Source organism: Aythya marila (assembly GCF_965140915.1).
Source record: "Aythya marila genome assembly, chromosome: 1".
Lineage (NCBI taxonomy): Eukaryota > Metazoa > Chordata > Aves > Anseriformes > Anatidae > Aythya > Aythya marila.
In genome coordinates, this window is record NC_139042.1 from 181190622 (window position 1) to 181205912 (window position 15291).

General features: G+C 41.3%; 1 protein-coding gene across 3 annotated transcripts in view; it reads left to right on the plus strand.

Moving 5' to 3' along the window:
• The window catches only part of ST7 (suppression of tumorigenicity 7), a 139857-nt gene that overhangs the window by 88417 nt on the left and 36149 nt on the right, over nucleotides 1-15291 (plus strand). For all 3 annotated transcript variants that reach the window (XM_082771660.1, XM_082771659.1, XM_082771661.1), the window contains 3 exons: nucleotides 591-666; nucleotides 1973-2127; nucleotides 5462-5559. In XM_082771660.1, the coding sequence (XP_082627786.1) occupies nucleotides 591-666; nucleotides 1973-2127; nucleotides 5462-5559 (329 nt within the window). The remainder of the gene's footprint in view (nucleotides 1-590; nucleotides 667-1972; nucleotides 2128-5461; nucleotides 5560-15291) is intronic.

Consider the following 15291-nt stretch of genomic DNA (forward strand, 5'->3'; position numbering starts at 1 on the left):
ATCATCAGAATTTGCATCTGAAGAGACAAATCTTAGGATCTCTTAAGAAAGGAGACACACTGGCAGTTGGGCGCAGTATTCTGAGGGCATAATTACAAAGGAGAACACGGTGTGTTTTTTTTGACACAGGAGAAACATGAATCCTACTTTCTGAACACTGTGGGCTAATTACAAGGTGGTCCAATTAGCCTGGATGTTGTTTCCATTTAACATGCTACTAAAGCAACAGCACATTAAGGAACTGGACTAAGAAACTCATCTGTCCTTGTTTTCTGTTGTGCCCCGTGGAATCTACCTCCCCCAGATGAAAAAGCTGCTTGCCCTCTCTGCATGTAACAATGCAGATAGCATGATTCCTCAGTCAGACTTTTTCATGGAAAAAAGGTGAATTAAATGAAAGAATAAGGCTGAGCATCTGGGGCAGAAGCTCGCATTGATTATATATCTTTTGAGTGGTCACTGAGCTCTTTCAAATGCTCTGGAGTGAGTCAGGCTGAAAACAGTAAATTCTGTTGTTATAATGCAATAGATTCTCCTTGTTACTGCTGTAATGATTGATATACCCCTTGTCTGCTTGGTTTGTTGAATAGTAATGCAAAAAGCCTGGAGAGAGAGAAACCCTCAAGCCCGAATTTCTGCAGCACATGAAGCTTTGGAATTGAATGAGTGAGTGACAACAAAACTTGCATTTATTTTCTGTCATTTAAAAATCCACTTGATGATAGCTTAAGGCAGGGGGGTTGCTACAGTAATTTTTAACCATGATTATAGGCCTGTCACAGGAAGCCCAACAATGGGAGGAAAAAAAAGCACAGCTGCATGTTGTGCTAGCCACACAGAAGATCCTTAGGGCACTGGTGACAATGGGGAGTCTTCCCACTGATGGCAGTGGGCTTTGGGCCCTGTGTTAGCATAGCAAAGTGTTAATTAAGTTGCCTCCTGATGAGTTTATGATATGTTTATTTGTGGGATGGGGACAAGAGAGTTCCCTTTTGGATTTCTCAGTTGTCCTGAACAGAAGCAACAAGGAGGGGCCTCATAAACACCTTTTGAAATATTCATTTGATAGTGTGAGGGAACACGATGTAATATTTGAGGACTTACTTTCTTTGAGTCTGTTATTTATTTTCTCAATCAGAAATGTAGCATTCTGGGATCCCACAGTAAACTCAGTGCTCTGAAGCTTTACTGGCATGGCAAACTATACAAATGCTGCCAGAGTGCATCAGGCAGAGAGACTCCCTTAGGTTGCTGTCTGAGATTACCACATTCTAGAGTTTTATAAACTGATGCCTTACAGATTGCCCTTCACTTGTTTCATTAGAAGGAAAAAAAAAACAAAAACAAAAACAACAAACACAGCTGTTTGTTCCTGGACAGCAGTTTAATCGAAGGAGCATATAGCAGAAGAGGCTATTGCTTGCAGTGAGCTATACACCTATTCCATTCTCCTCACATACAGAGTCTCTTTTTTACCCAGACCTGTTGTTTCCTATTCCTCAAGTGATGACTGTGTGAAACACGATTAGAGGTGGCAGCGGCAGCCTGATTCTGTTTCTGTATAAAGCAGAGTCTCATCAGTAATGAGCTACTTGTATCAGACAGAAGTCAACAGCCTATATCCTATCTAATTTCAGCTGTTAAAGCTGTGGCCATCGAGTCTCAAGTAGTTACCTAGGCTCCCTCTATAGTCAATGAGAGAGACATCTCAATTCAGCAGCTCACCCTATTCGTAAAGAGAGATTTAAAGAGGTGAAATGAATGGCTTTGTGGTTTTACTCCTTAATAGACAAGGAGCACAGATAATTATAAATTCTAAATTGTCAGAGTATTTAAAAAGGTTTGTGAGAACAGTATATCGACAAAACTCCTTTGCCTCTGTAATTGGTACATCCTTTAAAGTCTGCATGGCTTTTTATTGTTTTTACTTCAAGTACCTTTTTCACAGTTCTTCCTCTGACATTTTTTACAGATGTGCCACTGCCTACATTCTCTTGGCTGAAGAGGAAGCTACAACAATTGTAGAAGCAGAGAAGCTGTTCAAGCAGGCTCTGAAAGCTGGAGAGGGCTGTTACAGGCGCAGCCAGCAATTGCAGCATCACGGTGCCCAGTACGAAGCCCAACACAGTAAGTTTCATTGGAGGGAATAGCTATTTCTAAAAAGGGAGAAGTCTAGGGGTTTGTTTTGTTTTTGTTTTTGTTTTTTCCCCTCTCAGAACTGTGCACTCAGTACATTGTCTGGAATGTGGTCCTAGAGCCATGTTCCTAGAGCCAACAGAATATCCTGTTTCAGTGTTTTTGCCTGATTCTGTTACTGAGTTGGCAATACTGAGATTACAGATGCATCTTTTCTGTCGTGGCAGAAAATATGTAGCATTTACTTAATAGAAAGGAGAAGGCTGCAGAGCCAAAAGAGGTTTGATACTCAGAAAATGATGGAGACTGATTTAGGAAGTTGCACCGAAATGCCTTTAGCTGTTTTGAAAACATAAGCTCATGCAGTAAAAACAGTAAAGAATGATGCAAACGGGGCCAAAGTGCTTTGCCAGCGATGTCCATCAGTTGTAAGGATAAACACGTACCACACGTTGTTGTGTGAAAGCTAATGAGACCCATTCACCAGGGTGGCATTTGAAAAGCTAGGTGCATTTGTTAAGAAAGGTCACAGAAACATAAAAATTAACAACTGGAATAATTTAGTGCTGTAATTAAAAGTCTAGTTTTTTAAAGTTCTGAGTGCGGAGATGTAGGTGCTGTAATGATATTTACTGGGTGTTTCTTAATTCCAAGAAAATAGATGAGTGTTCAGTGCCGGTAAATGAACAAAAAGATAAATAAAGCAAACAGATCTAGATTATTTTTAATCTACAATGGCTACCTCAGACAAACATAATACCAATGAATTGCATAAGTACAAGCACGGACATATTTGGGGTATCTGTAAGTTTCTCAGGACCTGAATTCACAGCCTCTAGCTATTCCACATAAGTCAAAGATTGCTGATAAAAACTGTGCGTAGTGAAATTGTCTGTCATCTCTGGTCTCAGAAGTGCACACAAGTTTATACCTGAAAGCCTGAGTTTTTATAAATCTTGGGGGCAGTATTTTAAACGTTTGTTGGATATCAAATGATATTTTGGATGATACATTTATGATGATTCATTTATTTTTGGAGAAAAACAAATGGAGAGCAGCTGAGCCCTTGAAGCAGTTTTCAGGTTCTAGCAGGCCTATGGTTGTCCACAAAACCTTGATTTGTGCCCTCAATCCATCCTAAGCACAGAAAATGACAGCAGTTCTATGAAAAATACACAATAAAAGTGATTAAAGACTGTCGTGATGCTTATCCTGGTGAGCAAGATGTCCAAGATATCCTGATAAAGTTTGTGCAGGCAAACGTAAGTATGGTGCCTTTGTAACCTGTGTGTGCTAGATGGTACGTATCACTACCATCAGCATCCAGTTTGACACCCCGAACCTCCAGCATTACAGCAGAGTAAGCAAAAAGCTGAATCACAGAATTAAGTACGCTGCCACAGAGCAGGAGGGGCTGAAAAGTGATGGCCAGCTCTGACCATTGCTTGGTAGAGGGGCTAGACTGTCCCACTCCTCTCCTCTTCCACCAATAACCTCAGTGAGCACCTACAGAAGTTAGAGAAGTTCCAGTCTCAAACAGTGCCTTACACACAAGAGCTTCGTGTAGGATTCCTTACATTATATGCTGGACTTGCATGGCTAAAAAGGTGGGCAGCTCACATTTCTTCAGGAAAACGAGGACCATGGATAAATATGTCTGTAAGGAGACCACAGTTCCTTTCCTCATCTTGCAGTTGCAACATGGTTCTGAAATATCTGTTGTGCCATCTCTAGTCCTTCAGGTTGACCTTGGGACAAAAAGAGGGTGTTTCATCTGTAAGGAGTGAAAAACACTGTAATTTTTGAACAACAGCATATTGTCCCATATTTCTCTATACTCACATATCTTTCATACAGTATCTTACGTTAGACAATGAATTTTAAGAGTAGATGCAGACTTTGGGTACCCAATTTAACCTCTTTCAAAAGATGCTGGTTTATAGAAGGTGCAGACAGTCTTCTTTTTAAGGTGGCTTACGTTAGTCACCCCAAATCATTAGTCACCTCTGAAAACTTTGGCCTGAAAGGTTGTCTTGATTTCACAAGTAAATGTGTTTTGACCATTCCTTCTGAAATGTCTGGAAGGGAGCGTGGCCTGAAATTTATAACTCTTGGTTACACTATATAAACATATCGAAACAGATGTAACTAATAAATTGTTTATTAAATATATAGAAAACAATACAGAGATAAGGAATTACATAATATAAAATATAGCTAATGAAATTCCTTCCCTCCCTTATTTATTTTCTCTTCTCAAGTCAGACCGTTCAGCCTGCTGCTTGATCTATCTGAAAATTGTAATCACAGCTTTAAAACAATTTGTAGGCACTTGGAATGCGTTCAGCACACATCTTGTTCTTATTATGAAAGACTTCAAAATGTTAGGAACAAACGAATCTTTATAGACTGCGTAGTGTACATGAAGATAATTTGTAGCAGGTGTCCTATATTTTCTGGATATGGTAATTCTATAGCTGATTACCTGTCTGCACATTTCCTGTTGGTCCAGAAGCACGTTAAAAGTTCACATTGAAATTACAGGGAGAGGATGAGAAACCAAGGATCACCAAAAGAGTAAGGATTCTCCAAGAGACCAATTCCTGTAGCTGGTTAGTGTCTGTCTTCTTTGTTGTCAGGGCACCTTCCAGCATATTGGATTGTCGTATCTGAAAGACACTAGTTTGCAATCCATAATTAGCTGCATGAGGAATTTGAAGATGGTGACAGGATAACAAGTAAAGGCTCAGCAAAAGGGAGGGTCAGGGTGTACTTATAATCAGTAGGCAAAAAGACTGGTGGAGTGAAACCGAGGATCTGATTTGCTGCATCTCCTATTAACACGTGTAAAACTTACAAAAAAAGGCAGATAAGACACACGTAGTTTCATGGATGCTGTTGTTTAAACCAAATATGTGAGTTGGTAAGTAATTCAATGCTGTCTGTATAACCACAGAGTTTTTGTGTCAGTGTTAGCTTCGTAGGGGTTCCGCTCCCCTGCCTGATTACTTGATGGTCTGTCTAATATCCTACAGTGCTCTCTACCTTCAGATCCACTTATATTTCATAGGTGTACAGCCAGCGTGTGGATCCTTATTTAAACCACCATATATCCAGAGTAATTCCACTGATTTCAGTGGTTATGTCACATTTAAGTCAGCTGAATTTGGTAACTTCTTATTACATGATAGCAAATAACAAAAATGTTTAGAAAACTGTTCCTTTTGTGTTAGAATATCAAAAGAACTTAGTTTTAAAAATATTTTTTTAATCTTAATTATGTTGTTATTAATTGTGTCAATTATGTCTCTTTACTTTTTTGCAGGAAGGGACACTAATGTGTTAGTTTATATTAAGAGGAGGCTGGCAATGTGTGCAAGAAAGCTGGGAAGGACCAGAGAAGCAGTGAAAATGATGAGAGATGTGAGTTTGGATTTTTTGTTTGTTTGTTCTGCTTTGATATGTAGGTAATAGCAGCACAGAGATGATATGCACTTGCTTACAAGTTAGCATCCACTCCTGCAGCAGGCAGTACTGCTGAAGATCATTTTGTATGTGTAATGTACATAAAGACTAAGTTAACAGATCATTTATAAGATTGCAAAAGCAATACTATGAAATCACAATGCCAGAGGGATGGTTGCCCATACAGACTGAATTTCCCGTCCTGGTATGTGTGCATTAGAGTGCAGTCTTTAATTATTTGATCATAAAGTTACGTAACTTTTTTTTTTCCCCTGAATTCTCCCTCTTCCACTAGGACATGTAATGAATGCAGCAAACTTAATAAATATGTCTTAAGTATTCTGTTTTCTCTTACAAAGCTGCAGTTTGGCTCTGTCATTGTTTGTCACACTACACAGACCTGAGGACAGCGTTCTTTATTCATGCAAAACCTATTACTGAGATGTCAAGAACAAGTAACCATTCTTGTTTGTTACAATCTGTAACAAACTGACTTCCCCCCTGAGATGGAGGAAGATGTATGCCAAATTTGTAGGCTATAAATTTGAAACCTCAAACAGTGGCAATGTGGGGGATGGCAGGAAGGGCAGCAGACTCCAGGAGGCACTGTACATGTTCCAAGTGTGTAAAAGGCTCAGCGTTAGAGTTAGCTAGGAGTGCTCAGCGTTTCTTCAGGTGGGGCATCCTGCATGCAGATTAGGAACACAGTTCTCTGAGGAGGTGACTTGCCTCACCCACGGCAGCAAGTCTGCTTCGGTGATGGTTTTTGAAACCACTGAGCAGAGTTCGTGATGCTAGTCCTCATCCTAAATAATCTGCCAGATGGCAAGTGGGAAGCAACTTTCACTTCATGTCTCTTGCCGAGGTTTTTCGGACACACAGCTCACAGCTGTCACTCCCCCAGAATCACCAGGCTCCCAGTTAGAGGTGTTGAAAAAGAACTTGTCGAAACCGAACTGTTGTGTAACTAGAAAGAGGAATGTGGAGGAAAGACCTGGGTTTGCAGCCTTGCGGTCAAGGCAGTCAGCTGGGAGAAAATGTTGTTTTCAGTCCAGTCAGCTCCACGATTATTTATGAATTTTGTTACACAGGCACACTGGAATCAATGCTGTACGAAATGTAGGTGGAAAAGCATTGGAATTCTCAGTTCTGGCACTAATATAAAAGAAAGATATGATCTTAAATTTCACATTCAAATGTCACACGTCGTAATTATGGCAACTTCTGGAGCTTACTAGGGGCTGCTGAATGTGTTTGGTGATTTGTAGATAGGGCTATGTCAAACAGTGAACCCTTTTGTGAACCCTTCTGCAGCTGATGTCAATATATATGGCTAGCAGCATGCAGAGTACTGGATTTGGGGACTCAGGTCCATCCAGTCCTAGGTTTCTTACGGAAAGTGAGACCCAGAACACTTTGGTTATAAGAAATGGGTTATTCTGTTACTAGAGAGAAAATCGGGTGGTTTTGAAGTTAAGTATAACGTGGCAAGTGACAATGACAGGGAAACCCAAAGTCATCATTTGTTAGGCACTGGAAGGACTGAAAACACTTTCCTCAGTAGGAACATAAAATGGATCATTCTGTGATTCTAACACCATGCTGAAACAAAAGGACTGGATGCAAGACAAAGGAGGTAGAAAGACAGAATGTCAGCTTCTAGAGCTTCATCTCAGATCAATGCATTCGGTATTTTTCCACATAAAGACACTTAGCCAAATCCTCAGAACCACATTTAAACTCCTCTAGAGACCTTTGTTGTGATTGAGCAGAGCTGAGAATTAGCAGGTCCCTAGGTGAAATATAAAAGCAACAGTACCTCAGGGTCACATCTCCAGTCCATTAAAAGCACGAGTAGGGTCACACCAGCTTTGCAGACGCTTTTCTTAGACTGACATGGAGCCATTTATTTCTGATGAATGCATAGCCACCATTTTTTCATGGATGACATAAATAATGCATTTATGAAGCAGTTTGAACATGAATGTGTCATTGGTGGTTTCTGCGTGATTGATGAGGGAGGAGATGGATTTATTCACCCTAAGAAGAATATGAAGAATAAGTTGGCCGGGGACTGCTGGATCCAGCATCAGGGGACAGAGGGTGGAGGCCTTGTTTGTGTTTGAGAGATTGAAAACAGATTTCTCAAGACATGGAACATGATGGAAATGAAGTGTTAAGAGGTTCATGACACCATCTGGGAAATATGATTGGGATGTAGTGAGTCTTTGCCACTTTGAAAAAATAAAATATTTGAGAGTGTTTTAATTCGTTGCATATATAAGGCCATCTTGAGGACATTACTGATGGATTACATTGTCTTATTTCAATTTTATGTCAGAAAAGAGGGAGATCCTGCTTAAAACACCTTAATGGAAAGAAAATGAGTTGGTGGTGGCTTTAATAAGATTTGGGGTTATTGGTTATACATGCTGCTGTTAGGAAAATCCTATTCTTTGGCATTTTTTTAAAGATACTCAAAAACAGTGATTTGTTAGGAATTTGTCGCTTCTGTAATCAATTTTGAGGAAGCATTGTGGTGTTGGCTTCGCTGCTTTGATCTCATTCATTTAGCTGAGCTGAATTGCTCAGAGTCAGTAAGCTGTAATTGCCATGGCGATGTGTAGCTGAGGCACACATAGGTGCTCTGCCTTTGTTTGTGTTTGTGATGATAACTATTTACTACGCTTCGCTATAGAAACCAGCAGTTGTCACTATTTGTATGGACGGAGTTAACTCGTGACCTCATTTTGATTAGCGTACGGCTGGAGTAACTCCAGCCCCGTCACCAGAGTTACCCCGCTTTTATTCCTCCTTACGCAGAGCACGGTGCGGTGTGCGGGGGAACCAGATCTCTCGTCCTGTCCCGGAGGAAAAAGCCTGCGGTGCTGGTTGGTTTATTTCTTGTGCTGATGATGTCAGGACGATTTTAAAGCAGCGTGTTCCAAAGGGGGTTGGAGAACCTGGGGTGTGCAGAGGTGAAAGGCCGTGGTGGTGGCTGGGAGGAGCCTTCGCTATCCCGTCACGTTACATCTTCACTGGGGATAATGCTGAAAGACAAACCGGGTGCCGAGGAGCAAGGATAGCTTTCTGTACCAGCTGCTGTCTGTCTGCTCGTTCCCTCACCTTCACAGTGGATGAAAATCAGTGTGCTGGGCTTGTGGTTTGTGTTTTCCATCGAATGAAAGCAGAGGGGGTGTGGAGGGTACGCAGAGGCCCTTCTTTCTGTACTTCGCGGATGGCTGCGCTGCTGAATTTCCCTGGGTCTAGCTTCTTAGGATTGCTCTGGGGAAGATTTGGGCTGTGGAATGAGCAGGCTGTCACTGAAGGGCGATGTGTGCTTATGAAAGAGAAGGGAGGCGGGCAGAAAGCGTGCTAGGGGATGAACTGAACAGGGAGATGAAACAAACTTGCTCTCTGGAGCGTTTATATCTCCTACACCACAGCCCTGCACTTCTGTGATAACTGCTTTCTGGTCTTAACAAGTATAGTTACTACCTGCTCATCAAGAGCAGCCCTGCAGAGAAGGACCAGAGAGGCATGGCCAGCAGGTCAAGGGAGGTGATTGCCCCCCTCTGCTCTGCCCCTGCCAGGCCCCACCTGGAGCACTGCGTCCCGATGCGGAGTCACCTCATTGCAGGGTCAGAAATGCACACTTTCTTTCTGGGATCAGTGATGTCTGCTGAGAAATTACTCTTCAGTTCATTTTTAAAGGGCCTAGAAGTTTACTGTTATGGACCTAGCTCTGAGAATCTCGCTGAGGATATTTCAAGCTGGATGTGTTTGTGTTCATCTCGGTGCCCAACTGCAATAGCTATTTTTTTTTTTTTTTTTTGCCGGAGAAGATCCCAAGGGGCTGTCAGTGTCTAAGCAGCTTGCACTGCTAGAGAGCTGCTTGAATATCAATGTGCCGCTTGATAAGCTGTTTAAACACTGAGGCTGCCCTGAACTTTTCAAGTGGTTTAAAAGGTTATGCCATTTGGAAGCATCAAAATGATACTCAGCCACGCTGAATCTATTTTAATGATAAGGGGAGGTTGGGTTATTTATCTTTGTATCACCAGCAGCACTAGTGATTTTTGTTTGTGTGCCACTTCTTCAGATCTAGCGTACTTCCTTGGCAACCTCTTTTACTGGACTTTGAATGCTGTTTTTTATTCAACATTATCTTGAATTTTCTGTTTCTGTGTGCATTGCTGAGTGCTCTTGGGTAAGATATAACTAGAACGATTTTCTGTACTTTGTGTCATCAGGCAGTGTGAAAGGAAAGAGTCCTGACTGCTAATAGAGATGTTCTGATCCCTAGCAACTCAACAATGCAGCTTCTGCAGCTGTTTGCACCCACAGCTACTGTCTGTCTCTTCCAAATACTTCTGCGCTTTAGGCAAGGATTAGTGAGTCAGTCTTTGGCGCGCGTTACACAGGTCAAGTGAAGCAGGCTTCCTTTGCCTTGAGTGGAATGCTAGCTTTGTGAAAATCTGTAGCATCCATTCAACGTGCCATTTATTACAATTTGAAGCAAAAATTCTTCTGAGTTCAAGAAGACCAAGAGCTACCTCATGAATTTCAGGGGAGCGCTGCTCATGTGAGCAGCGACGTTTGCCAGTCTCCCCCACAGGGAAGGATCTTTGGTTAACTCCTGTTCTGACACACAAATGCTGCAGTAACAGCAAGTGATAAACACTGATTTCTAACAGTGAAAACACTTCCACATGCCTCTGTATTCAAACATATTTTCTTCTGTAACAGCTGTGCACAGTGTGGATAAACTGGGGGGAGGGAAGATGAGGACATCCTTCATCTGGATGGGATCTTACACAAAATGGAGACTCCCGTGACTGCCCCAGTGCTGTTGGTCCTTTCACTCCACCTGCGAGTCAGAGCCCTCACTTTCTGTCATGCCTGTCATCCTGTGCAAAACCCTCAAAACTAGAAATTCGGTGTCTGTAACCTGAAACTGATGGTAATGTTTCTCATATGAATTGTGCTTAAAATTGTAATAGGCAGGTGACTACAATGAAAGATTGCCTTTTAGGCATGTGTTGAAAACAGGCGTTTTTCTTGCAGAACATGTGGGCCTTCTCAAAAGATTTGTCGAACATATTTAACGACAACTTACACCCAGCTGGAGCAAAATGGCTGTGCTGGGCACGTGTCCTGTACAGCAGCGTACTTGCTTCCTGTACTAAAGCTACACTACACTGTCAGGTTTTGTTTGCCTTACAATTTGTTGAAACATATATTCAGCCTGCTGAGCATATACTGCGTGTTATCAAATCCTGTGTAGCACAGACAATTGCATCTGATTTTGTGTCGTACTCAGTGTATTTACCCAAGGGTTTCCAGCACTCTGATTCCATTAAGACAGAAAACGGAATGTAGTCATGTGGTCTTACAGGGACCCTGGTAACTTGGGTTCCTTTTTTGTCAATCCTCTTGTATCAATCCTCGTTCAGAGGCATTGTATGTCTTTTAATTGTGTTCCTCCACCTCTTTGGAAACCCCTAGCACATTTTTGAGTTACTAGATCATTTCCTTCTTTTAATTGCATTTAAAAGTCTAAAACTATGGCAAGGTTTCTGCAAAGTACTTCATGATAATATAAATAAAGGATTTTCTCCTGAAGAGGGCTATGAGTAATCGCTTTATTTTCATGCTTTATAAAGTTGCTGATCTTTGATATATCAAAAATTATATAATTTCTCTTACTGCTTTTATGTGATGCAATTATTTAGTAGTAAGTGTACATCTGGAACAACTTGTGTTCTTCTGGTTTCATGCCATGTCTTCCTTCAAGATCCTTTTTATTCCTGGAATGTGCATTTTTACAACACAGTCCAAATAACAGCATTTTCATAATTATATTCCTTAAAGAACTCAAGTCTTACTCCAAAGGCTTTCATCCTCCAATGCTGCATGTTCTAGCATATTTCCTTAGAGTTTGCGTAGTCAGTAAGATATTTATTCCTTTACTGTCTAATTGCTAATCCTACCTTGAATTAAAGACACATTATCTGTAAATATTTTGGAACACTAGAGCTAAACTTGCATTTGCCAAATAAAAATGGAATGTCAGCTAAATTCTATACCTGTCCCATCCCACAGTGTAAAGTGGAGCCTATCTGTGTGCTAGCCTGTGTTTGCTGACAACATTTCTTCTCTCCTTGCCAGGTGAGCTGGCCAGGGGTTTGTGATATCTGTTCTCAGGTTTTGCAAATCAGCTCCATTGTATTAAGTTGGCTGACAGATAGCTTCTTTACAGCTAGTAATCTAGCTTCAATATTAGGGAGTTTACAACAATACTCTTTACTAGATCGTTTTTAGCCTGGTTTTCTGGGAAAATAAAGCTTACGAAATCAAGTCTCAACTGTTTCTCTCAGTACAAGGAATATTTGATCCATCATTCAGATTCAACAAAATTTGTCAAAGGAAAGGAAATATTAAAGACATCCAATTTCTGCAGCTTTTATGGGAAAAGTAGCTGAATACAAGGAAAAGATCATATTAGTCATATTAGACTAAAGAAAAACTTAGCCATAAGTTAATTTTATTAGACATCAGAGAGTCAATGTGGAATGATGTTTCAAGTGCCTCCAGCCCAAGGCAAACTTCAGACAGAGTTTAAGACATCTGAAAATCTAGCTGTAGATAACGAAGTCCTAAGAAGTGGGGTCTTCTATATTTCTGCTCAGAAATGGCGTGATATTTTGCCTTTTTACTTTGTTCAGTTAACAGTGCTTACAGATGACAGTCATGTACCAGAAAGCAGCTTATGCAAAGTGCTGGTGAACGTAACAGTGCGATCCACAGTGCGCTCTTGGTTCTTTGCTGGTGGCTGACAGTCACACCTGGAAGATGGCAGCTTCAGTCATTTCTCTTCTAGGAGGCAGATTTTACCATTTCACATAGCCACAGTGGGAAGAGATAGACTCGAAGTTAAGGTTGTAAATTCCCACTGAATTTCTCATTTATTTGTTGTTGTTTCTTTTTTGTAAGCTGAACTCACTTACTCATATCTACAAATGCATTCAGTTGAATACATGGATTTTAAAATGCTTGTAGAGAATATATGAATATAAGCAGCAGTGAATGGTTGTGTGCATTGCCCATAAAATACGTGGCCATTTGTACAGCCACAATGCAAATAAAGAATAAATGTGTCAACACCAGGTGATGTATAAGATCATTCATTTATCCACCTCTGTATTCACTTGAGCCCCATGGTCTAGTCGTAGTCATAAACTGTAACTCAAGGCTGTTCCCTACACAAATGATGTATCATTGCTAATTGATGCATGAGGTTAATGTCATCACAGGAGGAAAACAGATATACCAGCTAAAACTACATTCCTTGAAAATGTTTCAAAATTACATCTAAATGACAAAATACTGATGATGGAAATTTTCTCAGGAAGGGGAGTTCTCTTCATTTAACTGTTCTTTGGGAGGTATAACTTGTTCCTCATCCAATAAATCAGACGGGGATTTCCTTGTACCATAAAGCATATTTTGTGATCATCACTCTTTCGTATCCATCAAAAAGTCATTGAAACTACACCCTGCAATATGGATTGGGGTGAGTCTGGAATTACGGCCCTCCCAGGACTAGCGATAAGATATCTGATTGTGTCAGACTTAGTTCCAGATTTCTTCTGCAAACTTGTACTCCCAAAATATCGTGAAAATTAAAAATTACTAATTACCTGCAAAAGCTGCCATTCCTGTGTATCTGCAGTACAGCTAATGAATCTTTCAACAGAAGCAGTTCCACTTGCTGTGTGTGTATGTGTTCCTCCCCAAATGTGCAGAGCAGTTGGAACAGAATAAGGGCTAATGGAGCCACTAGAAATTATTTTGACAAGTTCAAAATAAAATCCTTGCGAGCATGTACTTGGTATGATGCATTTGATATCTACTTGAACATCTCGTGTTGTACGGTAATACATGCGTGGCCATGTTGTGTTGGCTTTGATATGGTACGAAAGCAAGCTTAGCTCAGAGGAGTACAGCTCTTTATACTGGCTGAGAGTCTAATAATTAGCATTTTATAATGAAATCTGTAGTCCTAAGCAGTATTGAGGTAAGAAGGTACAGTTGCTTTTGTGAGAAACGTCAAGTGCTGAATCTGATGGCTGTCTCTTGAGGTCTTAAGTCATGGAGAAGGATGACAGTAGAGCTTTCGTCTCGTCTCTAAGTGCAGTGGTTGGCACTAATATAAAAGTGTCTGTTACAGTAAAGATGAAAAGAGAATGAAAATTGATCATTGGACACCTTGGCCAATGTTAGTCTCTAACATCACAGAAAATTCACAGTTAGGTGCAAAGGGAGCCGTGTGTCTCCTTAAACCGGAGGCCAGAGAAGAACCCCGTGCTGTAATGGCCTGGGGAACTCGAGGGTGCCTTCTCCTTGCCCTGCTCACGGACGGGGTGCCCGTCTTCACCCCTCGGTGTGGGGCATGAGGCCTGCTGGGGAGGAGATGGGAGCTGACCCTTGGCTCTCTGCTGCTCCTCAGCACGGCACAGGGTTTGGCCTGCCCTCAACGTCCAGCAGGCCAATGTTGTAACCTCTGAGGCGTTTTTTTTTTCTTCCCCAGTGTTTCCCCGCACTCTGGGGCCTAAAAGATGACCTGTGGTAATACACTTGCATCTAAGTGGCGTTACTTTCTGGGACGCTTCTCAAAAACCACATTTGTACTGTGAAGAGTATTCGCAGTAAAAGCTGTGTGTTGTCCATCCTGAGATGGCAGAAAACTGAGCTCATGTCCTCTCCTCTTATTTTTTTATTTATAGCAAACGTGCTGTCATTTGTGCAAAGTCAGCGTTAGCACAGCTGAGTGGCTGGTTAGAGGTGTTTTATTTTTGTAACCACAGCATCAACCGAGTTCGTTTTGACTCAGTTGGACTTGCTAACATTGAGCCCTTCCCAGATTAAACCTTCATTAACACGTGTCAGTCTGGAGGCCTGGTAGGCCGGACAGTGACCTTTCTTCTGCTGCTGTCTCAGGCGAGGTTTATCACTCTGACAGAACCTAATTAAAGCTGAAAAAAAATAAAAACCAGTGAGTGATGTCAGTGAGAAACAGAACCAGAGTAGGAACTTTTACTGGCCACGGCACATCTGTAACTGGCTGCAGCTCTTCCCTTTTCTTCACTCGTGGAGGGAAGGTTTTTCTGCCAGCCATTATTCATCTGCAATGAAGAGGGATAATCTTTCTTAATCCCTTGAAGGGGTTGTTTGCAATATGCTCATTCTGAGCTTTAAATCACTTTTTACGTAGGGCTAGATTCTGTCATGCTTTTTCCTTCCAAGTAGTAGCTTCGACCGTTAAATATGCAGCAGTCAGTAAGGACAAGACTGAGAAGTAGTAGGTGCCATGCTGGATCCATAACTGATGGAGCCAGCTGTGTGAATTTTCACCTGCAGTTATTTTTCTTCGTGAGCAAAGACTTAAACTTCTTATTTTTATGGTCATTTTTTTTTATCTAGATAAGCACCAAGACCTGTGGTCCATTTTTTTTCGGAACACTGGAGAAGAAGGAAAGCCTGTAAACTACACAGTTTCTTTTGTGTGTGTGTGTTCCTCACAGGTTCAGCTCCATCCATTTCAGCTGGGAACTTTATGCCCATCCCTATCCCACTGGAATCACAAATTCAGTGAATCAGCTTCTGTCTCAGTGATCATGGTTCGCA